We start from the raw sequence: 20,000 nt of genomic DNA, 5'->3' as shown, positions 1-20,000 counted from the left end.
TAGATCTGTACAGCAAAGCAGATAAATCGACATGCCACATGCACGCAATGCTTAATCATTTGTAATAGTCATATTTGCCCTGACATATAATTTGCTATATCAAGCCAGTTTTTTTTTTTTTTTCATGCTCACCAGTATTCTGTGGCTTGGCCTTTGCTTTATAAAACATTTAATAGTTTGCTTTAAACACATCAACATGCTGATGTACGATTGCCCTTTGCGTGCCGCCTGGAGGAGCGGCCCTCCTCTCGTCCTGCTGCGCCAGCACGACCCACGGCGGGCAGAGTGGCCGGAGTCGGGGCCGGGGCTCTAAGGTGTGCGTTCTCTGTCTTGTGCGAGCAGCCACTCCGTGCATCAAGGCCATAAGCCCCAGTGAAGGCTGGACCACGGGGGGAGCCACCGTGATCATAATCGGAGACAACTTCTTCGACGGCCTGCAAGTCGTGTTCGGAACCATGTTGGTGTGGAGCGAGGTAAGCCTGCGAGCTCGGGCCGCGTCCCGCCGTAGCTGTCCCGCGAGCGGCACGGCCAGCTGTCCGTGGTGCGCCCACGCGGGGCACCCTGTCGCAGACGCCCCCGTAGCTGACGGTTCGCCTGTGGCAGGGGCTTCTCTGGTGGGTGGGCACAGAGCCCCCCGACCCCGGGGTTTCAAACCTGCCGTAGGAGGTCCCTCAGTGTGCTGCAACAATTAGTGCTAGAATTACTAGAAGCAGGTTTAAGGAGACATATGGTGGCAATTTTCATATGAATGATGCCCTGTGGCCTTTCCTGCAAAGTAAAACCCAGGATCGTTTGCAGATATTTTTCTTAAAGAACACTGTAGATCCCCGGTCTCTGGGTGACAGCTAGGAGGGAGCATTCCGAGATGATGGTCCAATTTGCGCTCATTTTGGTAATTCTATCCCAGCGACAAGGGCCCGCCCTCCCCGGCCAGCGCCTCTGAAAGCCTGTTCACTGTGTGGTTTTTGTAGCTCATCACTCCCCATGCCATCCGGGTGCAGACCCCACCGCGGCACATTCCTGGAGTCGTGGAAGTCACCCTGTCCTACAAATCCAAGCAGTTCTGTAAAGGTGCTCCTGGGCGGTTTGTCTACACCGGTGAGTTCACGTTTCCGACTTCGGTGGCAAGGCGGGGGATGCCTCTTCCCGATGGGAGCCCGGAGGTGGCCCACTGGGCCTGCACAGGAGGGTTCCCCTTGAGGACAGGCCAAGCCCCCCTGGCCTGAGGGTTGGTTCAGTCGGGGGCGTGGTTTTTGCATCCTCGTCCAAGCTGGTGATGCTGTGGACAGGTGCAGCCCCCACAGGCCATGAGGGCTTGGGTCCCTCCCCCACCTGTGGACCTTTGCCTTCTGGCCCAGGAAGCGAGGTGGTGCGGCTGTCACTAGCTAATCACCTCCAGCTTCCACTGGGCAGCTGCCTGTGTGCCTGGCCCCCGTGGAGCGGCCCTGCGTGCCCACGGTATCGCTCTACGTGGGTGCTCGCGGTGCGGCTGTTCCCTTGCACAAGTTGGGACTCAGAGATCAAGCACAAGTCACGTGCCCGAAGCCACACAGTGCGAACGATGGGCCCCTGAAGGAAGCCCAGGTGTCTGCCCCAGGCCCTACGCTGTTTCTAAAAGAGGACCCGTTTTCTGTGAGGGTCTCAAACATGTGTCGCCAGAAAGGATCACCTCTGAAATGGCATGTTTGTTGTCTCAGGGCTGTCGTATACAGTGCTCTGCCCACACAGGTGCTTGGTTGACATGATTCGTCCAGGTGGCTGTGGAGAGACGCCATCAATAAACTCCAAGCGTCTTTGCGTTTTGACACTTAGTCCTAGCCTGCTGAAAGCTCCAGCGTTGTCAGAGGAGCGTTTGTAAGGATGGACAGCACCTGCTGAAACCCCACGGGGGTGACAGGGATGGGGACTTGTTCTTCTGTATTGTGGCCTCCGCGTGCTTGTGTGGTGAGGGTGGCTGGGGCCGGGTGGGGGTCCGTGCCTGGGCTGTAGGCTGGACCACACGCCATCACCAGCTACGGGATGCCCTGCAGCACATCTGGCGGCCTCCTGGGACACGGGCCTCTCTGTCCCCCGGGGAGGGATGTGGAGGGTGCAGACGTCCCTTCCACTTAGGGGTTTGAGGAGGGTGGGGAGGTAACCGCACCTCCCCTTGTAGGAAATGCTGAGTGGGTGTGAAATGAACTTACACTCCCTACCGCTCCCCACAGGCCCAGCATCACCCCAGGGCTGTGCCTGCCTCGGGTCCTCTCAGAGAGCCATGGCTGTGGTCCCCAGAGGCAGCCAGACCCCCAGCAGCCTGGCGGCCAGCGGTGATCCCTGGGGTCCTTGACGGCAGGAGTTTTCTCCTCTGTTGTCTTCCCCCAAACTCGGCATTCTGTCGGGTGGTCGAGGTGGGAGAAGGGCCACCCCCTCCCGTGGGAGCTGCACGCACTCCCAGGAGCCCAGAACTGCCAAGGAACCCTGGGGAAGTGGGCGCAGCAAGGAAAGCGGTGGGTGGAGGTCCCTGGGGACACTCCCTGGGTCAGGATGCGCTTGGCTTCCTGGGAAGACCCAGAGGCTGGGAAGGGCAGCCCGTCCAGCTTGTGAGGCCCCCAGGTTATGACACGTGGGGCCCCTGGGAAGCTGCCGTGCGGCTCCCATGAGCAAGTGCCGCAGGCCCCTGGGAGGTGGCCGTGGGGCCTCCAGCACCTCCGTGGTGGCCCAGCCTCACGTGTCAGGGGCCGGCGCGCCCGTGCACGCGCCCCACACCCCACGTTGTGCTCCTTGTCGGCGCAAGCCCGCCTCCCAGAGGCTCTGGCCTGTGAGCCTCGAGCTGCGGAGGCCCGGAGGCCCGCCTCCTCCTCGGCCTCCTCCCTTGGGTTTTGTGGGGTCAGGGGGAACTTAGGGCGCTGTCTTAGCGGTACCTCCCAAGGACGGCTGGGGTGGCTGCCGCCAGGGTCCCCAGGTCCTCCAAGGAACCTTCTTACCCTCCCCGGAGCCGTGCTGCGGGGCTCCCGTGTCCACCACGGGAAGGTGTGTCCTGCTCAGGTTAGGGCCCCGTGGCCAGGTGTCCGGGTGGCCAGGGTCACTTGCCCCTCCGCGTGAAATGGAGGGGAGTCGGCTGCTCCCCAGCTCCTCGTCCTGGTTAGTGGTGGCGGCCGGTGCCTTCAGGGGCTCCTTGCCCAGATCCAACCTTTGCATATGTGGGCTTTATTGCGGGGGTGCGGGTGGGGATGGGTGGGGGTGCGGGTGGGGGTGGGGTGCAGGTGGGGGTCAGCCCCCATTGTAGGAAGAACATGATGGCAGGAAGGTCTGCTTCAGCATCTTCCCTCCCAGGCCCGTGGAAGGCAGGAAGGGCCGGGCGAGCTTTGAAAATGAGCTCAGGAGAGCCTGGAAAGTGAGCGGGGCCACGTGTCCCCGGCCGGTGGGCATCACGTGTGCAGGGAGGGGCCATCTGTCACGTGCATGGGGCGGGACCATCTATTTCGGCGGTGGGCATCATGTGTGCAGAGCGGGGCCATCTGTCACATGTGCGAGAGGGGGTGGGCACCCATCCCTGGCCAGGGGTGTCACGTGTGTGTGGGGGGCACCTGCTCCTAGGGGGCAGGCGCCCACATGCAGGGCTGGAGTGGTGGTATCGCCGGGGCCAGGGCAGGCGGGCATCGGTGGTCTCTGTGTGCAGGACACCTTCCCTGGCCGAGGCCTCCTCTGGGGGTGCCCGGGGGGTGCTCCCCTGCTCTCCCCACCGAGGCAGCCTCTAGGGGTGCCTGGGGATGCTCCACCACCCTCTCCGCCGAGGCCTTCTCTGGGGGTGCCCGGGGGGTGCTCCACTGCCCTGCCCGCCTAGGGCTCCTCTGGGGGTGCCTGGGGGGTGCTTCACCGTCCTCCCGCCTAGGGCAGGGGTGGTCCTCAGTGAGGGCCAGCTCCCCCCGCCCCCCCCGCTGCCCCAAAGCCGTCTTCACTTTGGCGGCCCATGCCTGCACCCTAAGAGCTAACTGGGCTCCTGGGGCCGCATGTGCGGGGCCCCGCGGCCCGAGGCTTGGGGGGATTTCCTCCAGCAAGAGCTCTTTCTCGGAAGGGCGTTTGAATGAAGCCATTCAGCGAGCTCAGCCTCTCGTAGCGGGAGGCTAATTTACGGCCTCCCCCCACACCCCAATCATTAAGGGAATATACATTTCAAACGCCGTGTAAGGGATACGGGCCGTACACTCTCAGGGAGCAGAGGAAAGGTGGGGTCATAACCTGTCTGACCTGGAAGCTTCTGTCTGATTTGCATGGCCCTGAAATTGATGGGGCCCACGAAGCAATCACTGGGAATTGCACTGCCCCCCGCCCCCCAAACGGAGCCAGCCGCAGGACGCGGGCCTGCAGCCCCTGCAGCCCCTGCAGCGAGGGCGCCGTCCCCTGGGCATCTGGCTCCCATCAGTCCCGGACGCGGCCGGGACACCCTCACGTGGAACCTTCCCGACCAGGCCCCGGGATCATGAACCTGGGCGCAGAGGGGGGCCCCACCCGCAGGGCCAAGAGGCCTCGGTCGTCTGTGAACAGGGATCTGAGAAACACCAGGGTTTTCAGAACCAGACCCGGTGAGTGAAGCCAGAGTGGGTGCAGGCGCTCTGCTGCCCCCGGGACGGGGAGGCCGGCCAAGCCCATCCATCCAGACCCTTCTGCCTGCTGCTTTCAACTACGATAAAGGCACAATTACCTTGGGAGGCAGTGGCAGTTCAGTTGATTAGCACGGTGAATTAAAAGAATGAGTCACAAATGACATGTCCGGCTCTTCCATACTAGTCCTCTGTATTCCCACTGTGCCTCACCCCTGTTGTAAGAAGGTCAAAAATTAGAGAGAGAGAACAATTTTCAAGCGGCTAGCACTTAGGAGCAGAATTAACAATCACTCTGTATGTAATTGCCAGTTAATAGTAAATTGCCTTTTAGACTGTAAAATGCAATATAAACGGGTGGGCACCTAAAATTAAATTAATGAGATATTTGCTGCATTTAAAAGTGAATATAGTGCAAATTAATAACTCGAGTGCAATGCTTGTTTTAATATTTGTCTAATAGTGTATCTCTTGCCTGTTTAGTAATAATTAAAATAGTGCTTCCCACCTGAGAAACTCACGGTATTGGGCAGATTGGAGAGTTTTCGGGTTTATAACTTCACCGGGAGGAACACATCAAATTGTTAAGAGCAATAAAAGAAATTATTTTTTAATTAGGATATAGGCATTGCCATGTTACTTGATTAAGACAAATTGGAATCTGTACGCTTCTAATTGGAATTGCCTTAGAACGAAAACTGGTCGACAGACACGTTTCCGGGTGTGAGGTGTCCTTGCACAAACGCGAGTGTCGCTGTTTCCTCAAAGGGTCCATGTGGGAGAACGGTTTCCTGTTACACAAAAGAACCCAAGCTGGTTGGTGGCGGCTCACCTTTGAGCATCGTCGCACAGGATGCCGGGGTGCAGCCGGCGGCGGGGGCTCTTACCTTTGACCCTCCGGTGCCTGAATGTTTGGCTGACCCACCTCTGTTTTAGAGCGCTCCCCTGCTCGTTTAAAGAAATTATCACAAATTACCGGCAGTCAACACAGTGTCTGCCAACAGCCAAACCCGGTTGGTTACTAAACAAGATGTTGGCAGGTGACGGTCAGTGCGTCCCGGGCGGGTGCAGCCGGAGCGGACTGCTGTGTGCCCGGGCCAGGCTCAGGTCCGCCAGGCATTTACTTGACGGGCACGTAAAAATGATTATTTTCTGCACAAAGACGTGCATTCAGTTTCCGGCTCGTGAAATCATTACTCAGCCATAATTGCTAACAGTTTGTGTTATTTCCGATACGGTATTTACGTGTGTGTGTGTTTTCCCGTAAGTCCGATTGTGCCCTAAATGGGGAACCTGTCGAGGCAGGGTGGCCCCGGGTGGGGGGCGGAGGGACACGACTGTCCTGGCCCCGGGTGGGAGGTGGGGGGACACGACTGTCGCCTCGCCCAGGGCCTACCGTAGCCTCTGGCCGGCTTCCCCCGTGCGCCCCGCCTCCCGTCACCCCCTTGAAAGGCACTCATGGGTCTGAAGTGTCTTAAAGATCTTCTGTGTGCATTCAGAGGTGATTCTGTCGACAGCACGGTGACACACTGTAGAGTCAATAGTGCCCTTCGACCACGGCCGCCACCAACTAGCTGTCCCCCGGCTGGCGCTCTTCAAACAGATTACTTGTACCCGCGGCACAAACGATTCCTAATTGCCCCCCACAAATCATACTATTTTTACTGCGCTTCACTAAATGCTGGCGCCTTCTCTTCAACGGAAGCCACCACCTGATTATCTCAGTTGCGCATTTTTAGCCGCGTGTGTGGGCCTGGCGGGGAAATAGATATTGTTAATTGTGGGCCCTAGAATTTGGGGGCGGCCTCCAGCCGGTTGAGCTGCCTGCCCCGGCCGCTCCCCGTCCCCTCCTCTGCGTGAGCCACGCAGGGTGGCTGTGGCCATCCGCGGTCCCTGGCGGAGAGACCTTGCCTTTCCGTGAGGGCGGCCAGGTGGGGCCCGCGTGCCGGGCTCGGCGTGTCAGGGCCTGTCCGGGGTGGGAGAGTGGGGCCGGCTGTCCGCGTGGCGTACCGTGGCGGTCGTCCTTTGTCCCCACGCTGGTGGCAAGGGTGGATTTCTGCCCGTTGACTGGGCCGGTGGGTGCACGGGCAGGCTGGCCGTCTCGGGGGTCGTTTGCGGGGCTCCCCGGGGCCCCACGGGGAGGGAGGGCGCCCAGGGTGTCCCTTGCTCTGGGCGGTGCAGCGTGAGAGCGGGTGGCTTCGGCTCACCTGCCCGCGCTCCGTGGGCGCTGGCAGTGTGCGCGTTGGGCGGCATGCCCTCCTCAAGTGGTGCTGGGAGGGCTCCCGGGGTCCCCGCTGTCCCCTTCTCTCCTGTCTCGGAGGAGGGCCAGAGAATGAGACACACCGCTTGTGCTATTGCACAAGTAGACTATTTGTCCTAATCAGTGACACCCATTTACTAGAATTGCTTAAAATGAACTATACCTCATACAGAAATCGCACATTTAGAGACTTCCATTCATCATCTGAAAATTGAGGGCCAGTAAACTTTTCTGCTCCTCCAGTGGGATCATAGGCATGCATCAAAATGTTAAAAATGATTGGTGAGAGGGAGCTGTCACCCATTTATCAAGGAAAAGAACATTATTTGCTAATTTCCCAACCAGGCTGGTGACAGGGTGCTTCGTCTTTGCACCCACGGTGACCAGCATGGCCTTTTTGTTATTAGTACAAGTCAAGCGCTTTTGGGCAGTTGCTAACAAGACACATTTGTCTGTCATCAGAGGGGCTGTGGTGGTTTTCCAACTGGCTGTGACCAAAGTCTGCTCCCGGAGCCCCGATTGGCTGCACTTCCCGGGGCCGCGCTAACCCATGAGGAGAAACCAACTGATAAATCACAAAGTTTCCGTGTCAAGGTGAAGGTATTGACTCTCCAGCACCAAACCTGACAAAATGTAGCGGAGAGGAGACAGCCATTTATCTTCCCCAAAGGACAAAAGGGTCATCCGGGTTTCACTCACTGATTGTCGAGATGTGGACGGGCGGAGGAGGCGGGCCTGGCCCTCTGCGCGCTCAGCCCCCCGCCACAGGCAGGGTCCCCGGGGCCAGCACCCACCCGCCCGGGGCGGGGGCCCGGGGAGGGGAATCACGGGACCGCATGGGCCCACGAGCGGGGCTGTCATTGCAGTCTCTGGTGGCGAGGACGCCTGCCACACGGCTTGGGAAGGGCCTGGGGGTGGGGAGCCGGGAACGGGGGGCGGGGTGGGGGGCACCATTTAAGAGCGCGGCAAAGTGAGCCTAGTCCACTGAGGTGCAGAACGAAGCAGAGATGCTAAACGTAAAAAATCAAATTCCACAAGCCACGTTGGCAAAAACCGGCAGGTTCAACGATGGAGACCAAGACCCACGTTCCCGTGGAGAGCCTTACGGAGGCGCGCGGTTCTTTCAACGCCCAAGGAAAGGAACGGATCACTCGGTGACCCCGGAAGGATAGAAATGACACCTACACGCTACAATTTTTTTTTTCTTTCTGGCTGAGCACGGCCACGGAGGCCGCAGGCCGCCTCCCGCCAGGCCCCTTTGGCCGGGGAGCTGGGCAGGATGCGAAGGGCCCAGGTTGGAAGTTGACAGTGAGTGCGTTTCGCTCCGGTGGGCGGTGCGTCAGGCCGGTGACGCTTCATTTGGGGGAAGGTCAGACCTGTCCATGTACATTTATTTGTTCCATGTCGGCACTTGGATCCCAAAAGCTCAGCCTGAGAAAAAGTGCTTCTAAAAAAATAATTATCATTCAGATCACTTGGGCTTTTTTTTTTTTTCATTTGTAGAAAATGCAAAAATGAGTAATTCCTATCTTAGGATGGTTTTTCAATAAAAACAAAATGGAAAGCTGTTAGTGATGTGGACTGTTTGCTATGCACCAACCGCCCCCCAAATAAAATAGAAGTTTTCAGATGCTCTTAATGAGCATATGGAATAACCGGGTTCCACAGGGGACCCGAGTGCATGTGGTATGGCACATATGCTCTAGAAGACTCATTACAGAGTGTGTTAAATTTTAAATACAGAAACTCCCATTGAGACAATCGGCCACTGCACATTGCGGTGAGCGTTGCTGTAAATCATCTTTGGAGGAAGTTTCTGTAAGGGGCGGCCTGGCAGTGGGTCCGTCTGACTCTTCTGTGCAGATGTCCCCCCTTCCCTGCCCTCGTGACGCGAGCTTACCTCGCGTCTCCCACACACGGGGGTCCTCGCGCCTGACCGCTCGCCCGCTCCGAGCATCGAGGCCCCTGGAGGACCCAGGTAGGGCCCTGAGCCCCATGGACAGTGGACGGTGGGTGGAGGGGCCGGTGGCCTGCAGCCCCACACTCCCAACCCCCATTTTTGTGAATCTGGGCGCCTGGTGCCAGTGGGCAGCCAGTTTTACCCCGAAAATCACTCCGTCCCTGGTTTTGGAGACCAGCTCGTGCTTTTCCTAAAGAGCACGTCCCCAGTACAGAAACATCCCACGTGAGCTCTCTGGCGCCGTGGTGCTGGGCTGGTGGACCAGCCTCCGGGCCAAGGGGCTGCAGCCACTCCAGCATCCTTGTGGGTACTGGACCTTCACCACGGAGGTGGCACAGATCACGTCCGCACGTGCTTGCCATCGGACTACTGGGTGTTCCCAGCCACAGCCTATAAACTTGCCTCGTGTGCTCGTTGTCAGTTAAAACGGAGGTTTAAATACCACGAAAGCAAAGGTATAGGTGCGTGAGGTGTGGGGGCTGCAGCGTCCCACGGCTCCCTGCCCATGGTCACGGTCTCCATGACAGTGCGCCAGGCCGTGTGGCCCTGCTGGTGAACACCTGTTGGCTTGGAACCCCGCCCCCACGCGTCATCCACGCACCCCTGCTCCTCACTGCCCAGAACCCTGCAACCACACACATCGCTTCCGTCGTCTGCCCTCGGGAGATGGGAACGGTGTTAAAGATGAACATAGCGTCGGGGGCGTGATATTGGAGCTTACTGTCAACGTGATTTGGGGGTTTACTCATGGTGTCTGGGCACAGGGTTTTCCTGAGGCCCACCTGTGCCAGGTACTCCGCTGGGCACTGCAGGTGATTCAGGGGAGAAGGGAAACCATGTGGGTCTTACGGGTGCTTGGGGTGGGGCGGCCCTCAGCAGTGGGTTCCTCACCAGAGGAAGGAGCCAGGTCTTCCTGGCAGCCTCATGCCCGGTTTTGGGCTGCACTTGGCAAATGATGCAGAACCCACACTTATAATCCCACTGACTCAGAGTCTTATGGGTACAAAACTGGATCTAGAAATTAATAGTCATTAAGGTGCTAAGTTCTACGAGAGATGGGGCAGCTGGGGCACCGTGGGTCTTCTAGGAGGGACAATGATAGGGATAGTATGGGGTGGCCGGGGAGGCTGCCCCCTGGACGTAGGCAGTAGGATGGGCATTCCAGGCAGAGGGAGGAGTGCGGACAAAGTGTAAACTCAGCAAGCCTGGGTGGGCGGCAGGCAGGGCTGCAGGGAGGTCCCCTTGAGGCCTTCTGATCCCAGTACACTCTGGGACTTTGGATCCTTTTGTGTGGACACGAAACTATTCCACATGAGCACAGAACCCAGAGTCCTGTGTTCAGGGACTGTGGGTGGGGGATTCCAGGATTTACATTAGTAACCTTGGCGATGCCCTTCAAGGCTCTGCCTTAGAACATTCCTGTACCTAAAGCCAAGAGTTAGAGATGCCTGCATGGAGATCAACGTTGGGAAGCCAGGTTATGGTCCGTGGGGGGAGGCTGGTCCTCTGCCCCCCACCTCCCCGCCCAGAGCTGGGGTCAGCCACGTTCCCTCCGGCGCGGGCCTCCCTTCTTTAGGCAAACAAACGCCAGAAGCATCTGTATCATGAGACGACATTCAGGCCGTGGAAGGTATTGCCCGCGGTACAGGGGTAGCTGGTGTGAATGTTCTCATCAGGTTAGAGACCTTGCCTTCGTTTAAATCTAGTTTTTTGTTCAGGTATCATTCACGGAGCATAAAATCCACCCAAGCGTGCCCCCGAGTGGGTTTCAGTAGATGCACTAAGGTGCGCAAGGTGTGCGAGCGTTGTGAACTCACACCAGAAGGAACAACGCGGGCGTTAGCAGCCCCCTCCCCGCACCCCTGCACTCCTGCTCCCACGACCCACTTCCACGGAGATGGACTTGCACAGCCTGTGCGCCCTGGCGACTGGTGTCTTGCCCTCGGGATCTGGTTCCGGAGGTCACGGGCACGGTCGCAGGCCTCCCAGCCTCGTTCCTTTGCGTGGCTGAACCCTAGTTGGTCGCACGAGAGACCTCAGCTCGTTCACCCGCTCCTCGGCCCCCGGACGCTTGGGCCTCACGGATAACACCACCGTGAGGACTCGTGAACACGTTTCCGTGTGCACAGACGAGAACGTTACGTTCGCTTTGGCTGCTCGAAATCAAAAACGTCGGTGGCCCCTTCTGCGCTGGTCCGGTATCTTCCAGAAGCCCCGCTGCCGCTCCTCGTGTCTCTGTGCACCTTGCGCGGAGTGGGGCGGGCGCGGCGACACGGGGGACGGCCCGCCCTTTGAGGAGGGGACGGGCTGGGGCCGTGCGCCCCGGGGACTGGCTGGATTCGGGAGCGCGGGGGGCGTCTCCAGAGCGGCACACCTCCGGCTCGGGAGGGGGCATTACCTGCAGGGCGCATCAGCTTACGTCTGTACGGAGATCTCCCGCCGGTTTAAAGTGTGCAGATCCATTGCCGGGACGGTTCTCCGCAGAGCTTTCTTTTGCCTGTTCGGGTTTCAGGACCCTTCCCTGGTAAACCGTCTCTGAGAGGGTGAGCAGCTCTAGGACACTTGATTTTTCTTTCTCAAGGCGAGGATGACAGATCGTGCGAGACCTTCCGTCCACCGAGGCCGAGGTTTACCGGCCGGCCTCTCCCTGGCCCTGCTCGCGGGCTCTGTGTGCTGGCGGGAGCCGCCCTGTGCTAGAACAGCCTTGGCGAGGGGAGGCGAGGCTCGCGGGGTGGCCAGTGCCCCCGCCCCGGCACGGGGAGCCCGTCCCCGGGGACAGAGAGCCACCCGAGAAGTGAGAGCAGCTGACGGGCCACGTGACTTCGTTTCCCTTAGCGGCCGGGCCGGGCTGGGCAGGTGTAGTTCCGACGTGACTATAAAAGCCGCCATCCGATGTATTCTTTGAGGTATGTAAACAGAATTGTTTGAATGCAATCCAGTAGTTGTCAGCAAGGGTATTATTTTGGTAACAAGGAAGATGAGCTGTCCCCTTTTCTGCATTTGGTGTCACATCACAATGCCGCCATCCGCTGCCAGGCGGTGGTGAATGGAAGCGGGTCCCTGTGCACAGGCCGGGTTGGGCTGTCTGTGTGAATACCGGAACAATATTCCCCATACGAATGACGAGGCACCTGACTTCCAATTAGAAGTCAAGTGTGGCGCTTTTCCCATCCTCAGAAGTCTCGGTTACGGAAAATACCCTCCCGCCAGAGGGTCGGAGGGGCTCCTGGGGTAGCGGCCGTGGACCCAGAGGCTGACCGAGGCCGGGTCCGAGCCGCCCCTGCTGGCGTCGGGGGCCCCGGGGCCGGGACACCGGGAAAGCCAAGTCACTTTGGTGAGGGCACCCTGGGGTTAGCCGCCCGGTGTCCTCCAAGGGTGGGCCTAAGTCTTCCCGTGGCCGGGCCGGGGCCTCTCTGCTGAGTGATGCACACCTGCCACGGCCTTTGTGTTTCCCATGCATGCCACAATGCCTGGCTCACCCTGCCGAGTTCTGTGATTGAAATTCATTGCCAAATTTATTGAGAAATTAATGAGAAAAGCTGCAAAGTATTGACTTTGAGAGGAAAACACAACTCATCTTGAATGAGGAGGAAAATGCAGCAATAATTTAGCCAGTATTGATTTGGCCCTGTCCATGTATTGATCTTCATTTTACAATATTAATTTGCACCTGCAATCGGCTGCAAAGGGAACCGATTTCATTTCGTGGCCGCGTTAATGTGCAAAGCATTAGGTGCTCTTAAGAAGTGGGGGTATTACACGTCGTGTCGGGAAGGCAGATTTTTTTTTTCCCTATTTTTGCTTGTTACTGAAATAGACTAAAAATTAATTTTTTTGTCGGACAAAATATGAAAGCAAAAACCCATCTAAACCGTGGCCCTCCTCTCTGCTGCACGGGCCGCTTTTCATCCGCACGCGGAGCCGTCAGCCGCCTGAAACTCCAGGCACCTCTCATCATCATCCCGGATCAGTTCAAAGTTCATGAAATTTCTATGAGCATTGATCTCGCCCCATTGATTTTTTTTTGCAGCAGATCTTTGAAATTTTAATTTCCCGAGCATCTGAATTTCTTATAGATGAAATGCGCTCGGAGGAGACAGTTGATGATGAAGTGGAGGACTTAGCGTCATTTTAAAGCCTAAAAAAGGGAGAGAAAACAGGCCTTTGCAGACCTTGCCCGATGTTTTGGAGGTGGAGTGATGGCCGCGCGGGGGGGAGGCGGGGGCGGGCGCGCAGGGTACTGGACGGGAGCTAAGTACCAGAGCTAAGTACCAGTTTTGTCCTCAGCGGCCACACATTTTTAATGCAACTTTTTATACAGTCATTTTTGAAAGAAAAGCTATCTGGAGAAACAGCAGGACAGAGAAACATTCTTCACTGTGCGATCATTTGCTCACAGCAGTGTTTATCACCTGGTCAAGTTCACCTAGTTACTTATCAGTGGGACATTTAATAACCTCAAGGTGATATAATTGCTATTGGCATTTTTCCCCCTTGGATTCAGCTGGTTAATGTGTAAACTACTTGTCAGCAAATAGCACTTTGTCACTGAAATCACTAACACCCTCTAGAGGGATGTCTTTGTATTGAGCAATTTAATTTTACTTTATTTAATTTTTACACATTACAACCTGTGTTCATTCAGGCACACTGAAGGCTTGCAGTCTGTCGGGGCAGGGTCTGGGTATCCTGTTAGTAAAATATACTATATCTTACTTAACCATCCCCATTGCCTTAATTGAAGCACACTCTTGTCCCTCGGAAAAGGAACTGCAGATGTTCTTATTATGTAGTTATGTTGCTAATGTGAAAAACTGCCTCATTATGAGGATCTGTTTGTAGCTAGAAAATGACTGCATTATGACAAATGCATGATTGGGAAGTTACAGGAAGATGATCATTATTGAGAATGAAACTGGAACTCATTTAATAGCTCCAACCAGCAGCTGGAATGAAGCAAATGAATGTCTTCCTGTTTTTATTGTCGCAGGCAGGTTTTTCAGGCAGGAGGAACATTTGTGCTAAACCTAAAACTTCTTGTACCTTTCTTTGCTCGCCGGGTTTCCGTCGAAACAATAGAGAGGCGATGCGGAAAGCGGCTCGTTTCCTACCTGGGAGCCCCCCCCCCCCACCCCCCGCCGCCCTGTGCGGTTAATGCCACTATTTGAAAACCAGGAACGTGGCCGGGAGAGCAATCGGTTAGGGGTACGTGGGGTCCCTGTGCCGCGCGGGCCGGGCCGGCCCCCAGGTCTCCCCAGCAGGGGTGGGTGGGCAGGAAGGGCCCCCCCGTAGGCAAGCCTGGCCTCCCGCGCCCTCCTGCTGCTGCAGTGTGGTACCCGCGAGCCGGGCCAGGGGTGGGGGCAGACGGTGGGGATAGGACCCCAGCGCCCTGGGCCAGCAGCCCCCCTGCAGCGGCCGCAGCTCCTCCGCCACCCCACCCCCATCCCCACCCCCAACCAGGGGTGGCCTCTGCTCGTGGCTCCTGCTCCCCGGGCACCCTCGGGGGCAGGTTTCCCCATGGCCGAGCCCCAGGCATGGACATAGTAGCTGCTTAATAAATGCCAGGCGAGCGGCCCGGACTTCAGACCGTTTGGCGCTATTCCTTCCTGGCGTTGCCCTTTCCAGAGGAGCGCTCGCTGGCCCCAAACCTAACGTGTTTCCAGCCTGAGATTTCGCTCGTGCGCTGCCGGCCCGGAGGCCCCGAGCGTGGCCCCTGCCTCGGCTGCGTTGGGTTTGTACCTGGCACGACTTGCCGTTGGAGTCCACTAAAAGAATCCTGTACATTTTGGGGGTCTCAGGCAGGGCCGGCCGACGAGGCCAGGCCCCGACGGAAACTGAAGCTGCGGCTGTCACGAGGAGGAGCGTGGCGGCCACTCCGGCCGGCGGTAGCTCCTAATTGCGGCGGCCGGTCGGGCCGCGGGCGCAGCTGCCGCTCTGAGCCGGCCGCCACTCTCCGCTGCCACATTAGCTCCAGCGATCCCAACTTGAACTGACATCACAGACCGTTAAAATTTTATCAATTGCGCGATGATTAATCCCCCAGTACACGGGCACGACTTAAATATTTAGAATCCTGCTTCTGTTATGACTTTAATGCATGTAAAGTAACGAGATTAACTCCAGTACACTCAAATAGATTTAAATATGTATCCGTCCCGAGCTGTAGGCGATTCCGGCGCGCAGGAATCACGGGCTCTCTGCGGCCGTGTCAGGCTCTATTTGTATGACCCGCGCTGGATGCTGGCCTGCATATGATAGCCGGATATCTGGCTTTTCACAGGCTGCCTGATTGCTTGCCCCATTTGGCATGGAATGTGATTCCTGGCCATTCTAGCTTCTGATTCATTCAGGTTTTATTGCTGTGTAATTTTCTTATTCTAAAATAAAAGCTCTCCAACAAAAATTACTATGCATTAGGCCGCGGTAGCCTACTCAAATGGATATTAATACAGTTTATCTCTAAAAGGACGAATAATGTATTTGAAACAGATAAAAGGCCCTCCACTAAATGAGGAATGTTAATATCTTATGGCACGGTTAATAAAGAGATATTTCACAGGGGAGATTTGTTTTATGACTTTTGATACAACAGCCCTATAATCTGACATATCTTAAATGATATAATTTTGCGCATACATCCATCTCTTTTATACGCAGCAGCCCCATCTTAGCGAGATTTGAATTCAGGACAAATGACGGGCGCTAATTACGTTGGGGGGGAGGCGCCGGATTCTAGAACTCAGCTTCTCGGACGCAGATAACGCGGAAATCCGCGCAGTGAAGTTGGAAGCTTATAACGCGTTTTTTGAGAAATGTCTTGTTTACCCCCCACCCCCATTCAGCAGAAAATAACATTTGTTTTTGTTGTGTTTAAGGCAGAGTTTAAATTAATTTAACCCAGTGACACATGTTCAGAGACTAAGCAAGCTGCTAAATAATTCCTTGGAATAAATTGCTCAGGAACCAAGTACGTTAATTTACGGCTCTCCTGATGCTGACAGATGTGAGGGCGGTAGGAGGACCTCCAAATATTAACATAAAACAAATTCGCTTTATTCTTTTTCATATTTCTTCTTCATCCCCGCCTTGAGCTCACCCAAGGCTCCCTCTCTAATTATCCGCGAGGTCAGTAAGCAAAATTGGGAAGAAGCTGGGAGATCAATACAAATTATTCCTCAGCAAACCAGTGGTGACAGTTTGAATTGCAGCATATGTTTACCCAAAATCAGGCAATTTATCTTAATATCAGCAAAGTAATGCAGTGCAGGTGAAAGGTCAGGCAATCTCTCCCCCTCATAATTACCCAGTTCTAAAACAGGAAAGTGGTATTGATTGGCCTGGCTCGGTGCTCTGTGACTGGACGTGCCGGAGCCTTGCCCTGGCTCGGCTGGGCCCTCGCCTTGTAAACTCGGCACGCCGAGGATTTATTAGATGTGTGCGCGGGGCCGGGCGCTTTCTCCTCCAGTCGCAGAATTTGCCAGCCAAGTCCACGCGGCTGCGGGGTTCCCGGCGGTTCGGCCCTGGGCAGGTGGCCGGCGGGCCCGGTGGAGGGCCGCTGCCGGGAACCCCGCCCTGGGGGATCAAACGCCTCCCAGAACCGGGAAGGCCTGCACTTCTGCCCTGGTCCAAAGGCAGGGGCCCTTTTTTTCCCCCTTTCCCCCTGGTTCTTCCAACGTAAATTCCTCTGGCGTCCAGGAGCTGAGCGCCCCACCCCCGCCCCACCCCCAGGATGGGATTTTGGGCTGCGCCCGCAGCACCCACCCCTGCCCTTCATGGTGTCCGGCATGGCGGGGACCCCCAGTAGCCCTTTGCCCATCCTCCCCCGAGTGCCCGGCGGAGCGGCGATCTCGTTCTTGGCGCTGCACTTGAGATGTGAGCGCTCTCTGGGCCAAGGCAGCAGGTGAAAGGTACCCTCCTCTTTGCACTGCTTTAAAATATTTTCAATCCTAGAAGAATATCAATTCAACTGAAACATTGGAAAATGTCTCTCCCAGACGAGAGTGTATGGTTATTACAAGTCATAAAGCTTCTGAAAGCTTGCATTAAAGCGTCCATCACCTGTCAGGGCCATTTGCATGAAATCAATAGTGGCTGCCCATCTATCTTTTCTGATCACCTTTCATCAGGCCGATTCATTAAGTCAAACAGTCATGGTGATTAGCTGGGAGAGAGGAGAAACCCTGACACGTTCGCAATGCACAGTGGGCCACCCTTTTTGTTCCCTAATCAAGAAATGTAATACTTTATCTAATCCTTTTTGGGCCAAGTCGCTGGGTGAGGCCCATCCGCCCGGCTGCCCGCACCGCACTTTTGCCTGACACCCTTGTCCCGGCCCGGGCCGAGACATGACAAATTGTCTCCCAAGTCAACCCTGACAGCTTCTGATGATTAATGGTTTGATTATGAAGTGGTTTTACACATATAGAATTTACATCACAGAGAGTTAGAAATTTTGCCGTGTCACATACGCCGAGGCATTTTGAAGAGCTTTACTATTTGCAAAGAAAAAAGAGGGCAAAATCGCAGCAAAAGCCATGTCATGTAAAATCAATACGTCGGATCAATGCTTTATTAACAAGAAAATGTCTTACTTCACATTCCTGTGCGGACCTTTGTCTCCGGGATGTATGATGGAATGTCAGATCATATTGTGGCCCTCAACTTACGGGCGCGTTATTGAGTGTACGTGCGAGTCTTCCGGCCCCGCCGCGTCCCAGGCCTGCCGTGGGTGTTGACACCGGTGCTCGAGGAAAACGGTGACCAATTATTTCGGAGAGCACTTTCAGAGGCAGCGTCTAACCTCGTTCCTCGAAGCCGGCGCCTTTGTGTTCCCGTGCTCTGCAGACCTGCTGAGTTGGGTGGTGTTAATCATCAAATTACATGCTGACTAATGAGTGATGGCCCAAATTGTGGGCTGCGTAATGAATAGATGGCGGCAGGTCCTATTAGTCTCAGAAAACCCCCTGATTTATGTCGCGCCGTGCACCGTGGCGTTACTCCACGGAAAACGATATCTACATCAAGAAGTAATGTACTCTAATAAGTATTTTCATCTTAACTCACGTCCCTGGGCCTCCGGGCTCAGTTTTTGTTGGAGTCAGGCAGAGCCATAATAAAGCCCAATGGCTCCTTATAAAGCTTGTTAAACACAGAGTGTGCAGTCGGACGGAGTCCCGGCCGTGATTCATGCACTGTACACAGCGCGTGTGCCGCTGATTTATGGCCGCGCACAGTTCATAGTCAAAATTACAATTTGAGGGATAAAAAGATTAATTACTATTTGTGGCCGGCAATTTCGTGAGGCTGGTGGAATGATAGTGCTCTACATCAGTTTGTAGTCAGCCATTCACAGATTATTAAAGCTTTGCAAGAATAAGTGCTCCTCCTGCCTGGTTTGTGCTCAGGCAATATGCTAGACAGAAAAGGACCACAGGGATAAATCTGAAGCTAGCAATAGCTGGACATATGTCATAATTGCCAGTTTCCCATAAATCCCTGGCCAGTGTGGAAGGCACCGCGTGATGTAGACAGTGATCATGACAGTGGTGATTGCTATATATGGCCCCAAGACTTGCAACTTTCCGACTGCACTACCATTTTTACAATATATTGAGTAACCCTTTGACTCTCTTCCAGTCTAATTATAGATTAGAAATAATCATTGCGTTTATGTGCAAAAGAAAGGGGGGAAAGCCATTCCTTGAGACAGAGCTGGCATTCGGGGGTGCGTGCCTCTCCGAGAGCGTCAGAAGAGGAGAGTCACACATTTATTTGTAAGCGTGCAATAAACGAGTAATGGATGACATAAAAGTAATTAACCTGACCTACATTTCTGTGTCCTGTTACAGCCCTTAATGAACCAACCATAGATTACGGCTTTCAGAGGTTGCAGAAAGTGATCCCAAGACATCCGGGTGATCCCGAAAGGTTACCCAAGGTTAGTAAAAGAGCAAGTGGCGCCCCGCGTGCAGCGGGTCGGCCACCGGGCTGGTTCCGGTTTGGGGACAGCAGGTGCTCCGGGACGGGCGGTTGGGGGTGGGGGGGCACTTCCGGGTGCCCCGAAACCTGCACCCGCGCGGCGAGGCCGGCAGGTGTGGGGAGCCGCCCCGGCCTGCGCCCGGTCCGCGCCAGGTGGGCGAAGAAGGGCGAGGGCAGGGGGCCCAGCGGTCGCTGGTCTCATGTCTCGTCTCCATATGTATAAAGGAGGCAAAGACAAGCTTCTCTGATACAAATATTTTGGATTCTGCGAGGGGGACATAAACTTCTGCGTAATGAAATAGTTCAATTAAACATTTTCCACTCCAGTAGCCTGCGCTGATTTCAATCTAAGCAGCCCCAGACTGATCTGTGATTACTTGACTCTTGTTTTCCTTTCATTTTCTAAAGCTCGATTCAGTTTAATCTTTTGTTTACAAAGCTTTTGTTATAAGTCCCTGACTTAGCAGGCTAACAAATGAAGTCCACATATTAATATCGAGGGGGACTTTTCATTTAAATTCAACAAAGACAAAAGCTGTCCGTGTTGTCTGTGCACACGCCACGTATCACAGGAATTTCATTTTGATGTATAACATTAAAGATAAGTCAAGCTTATAATTTTTCCTCGCCTTTGATATAATTTTGTCTCTTTCTCTCTTTAGAAGCCATCTCTGATTTTCAAGGCAGAGTTGAAAACACAAAATGAAAAATGAAGTCATAACATTATGACTGATTATTTTACATTCCATCCCTGTGCGCACCCAAGTCTTGACCACCTCTGAGTTTTATTAACACAATAAAACCTTTTAGACATTACCTTTTTAATGCTCAGCGTGAACATAAGCAATATCATTAGGTTCCTCTTTAATTTGTGAACGTGCTAGCAATGGATGTCAGATATTCGCTGTTAGAATCATGGGAGCCAGGGAGAGATGTTTTTCAAATGCAGAGCAGTTGAGAGAGGGGTTTTGTTTCTGAGGGTGCACCCCGGCAGGACGAGTCTTTCCCCGGGCCCGCTTGTCGCTACCCAGAGGGCTCGCTGCCAGCCTCAATCTGGGGGTGGCTTTGCACTGGGTCAGCTGCCAGGCACGGTCATGCCCGCACCCGGAGAGGCCCCATGTAGACACCAGGCTCGAGGCTAGGCGACCCCCCCCCCCAGGAAGAGCACCCCCCGACCCCGCAGGTGCCCTCTGGGGAACGGGTGGGGTCCCAGGTGGGC

The 20,000-nt window shown here is 55.3% G+C and overlaps 1 protein-coding gene across 11 annotated transcripts in view; it reads left to right on the top strand.

Moving 5' to 3' along the window:
* Positions 1-20,000, top strand: part of EBF3 (EBF transcription factor 3) — a 115,915-nt gene that overhangs the window by 85,734 nt on the left and 10,181 nt on the right. For all 11 annotated transcript variants that reach the window (XM_072740426.1, XM_072740428.1, XM_072740425.1 and 8 more), the window contains exons 9-11: positions 343-473; positions 972-1,098; positions 18,652-18,740. In XM_072740426.1, the coding sequence (XP_072596527.1) occupies positions 343-473; positions 972-1,098; positions 18,652-18,740 (347 nt within the window). The remainder of the gene's footprint in view (positions 1-342; positions 474-971; positions 1,099-18,651; positions 18,741-20,000) is intronic.

The sequence above is a fragment of the Vulpes vulpes genome, chromosome 15 (genome assembly GCF_048418805.1).
Source record: "Vulpes vulpes isolate BD-2025 chromosome 15, VulVul3, whole genome shotgun sequence".
Lineage (NCBI taxonomy): Eukaryota > Metazoa > Chordata > Mammalia > Carnivora > Canidae > Vulpes > Vulpes vulpes.
The sequence above is the reverse complement of the archived record's forward strand: the minus strand, read 5'-3'. Positions and strand labels throughout refer to the sequence as shown.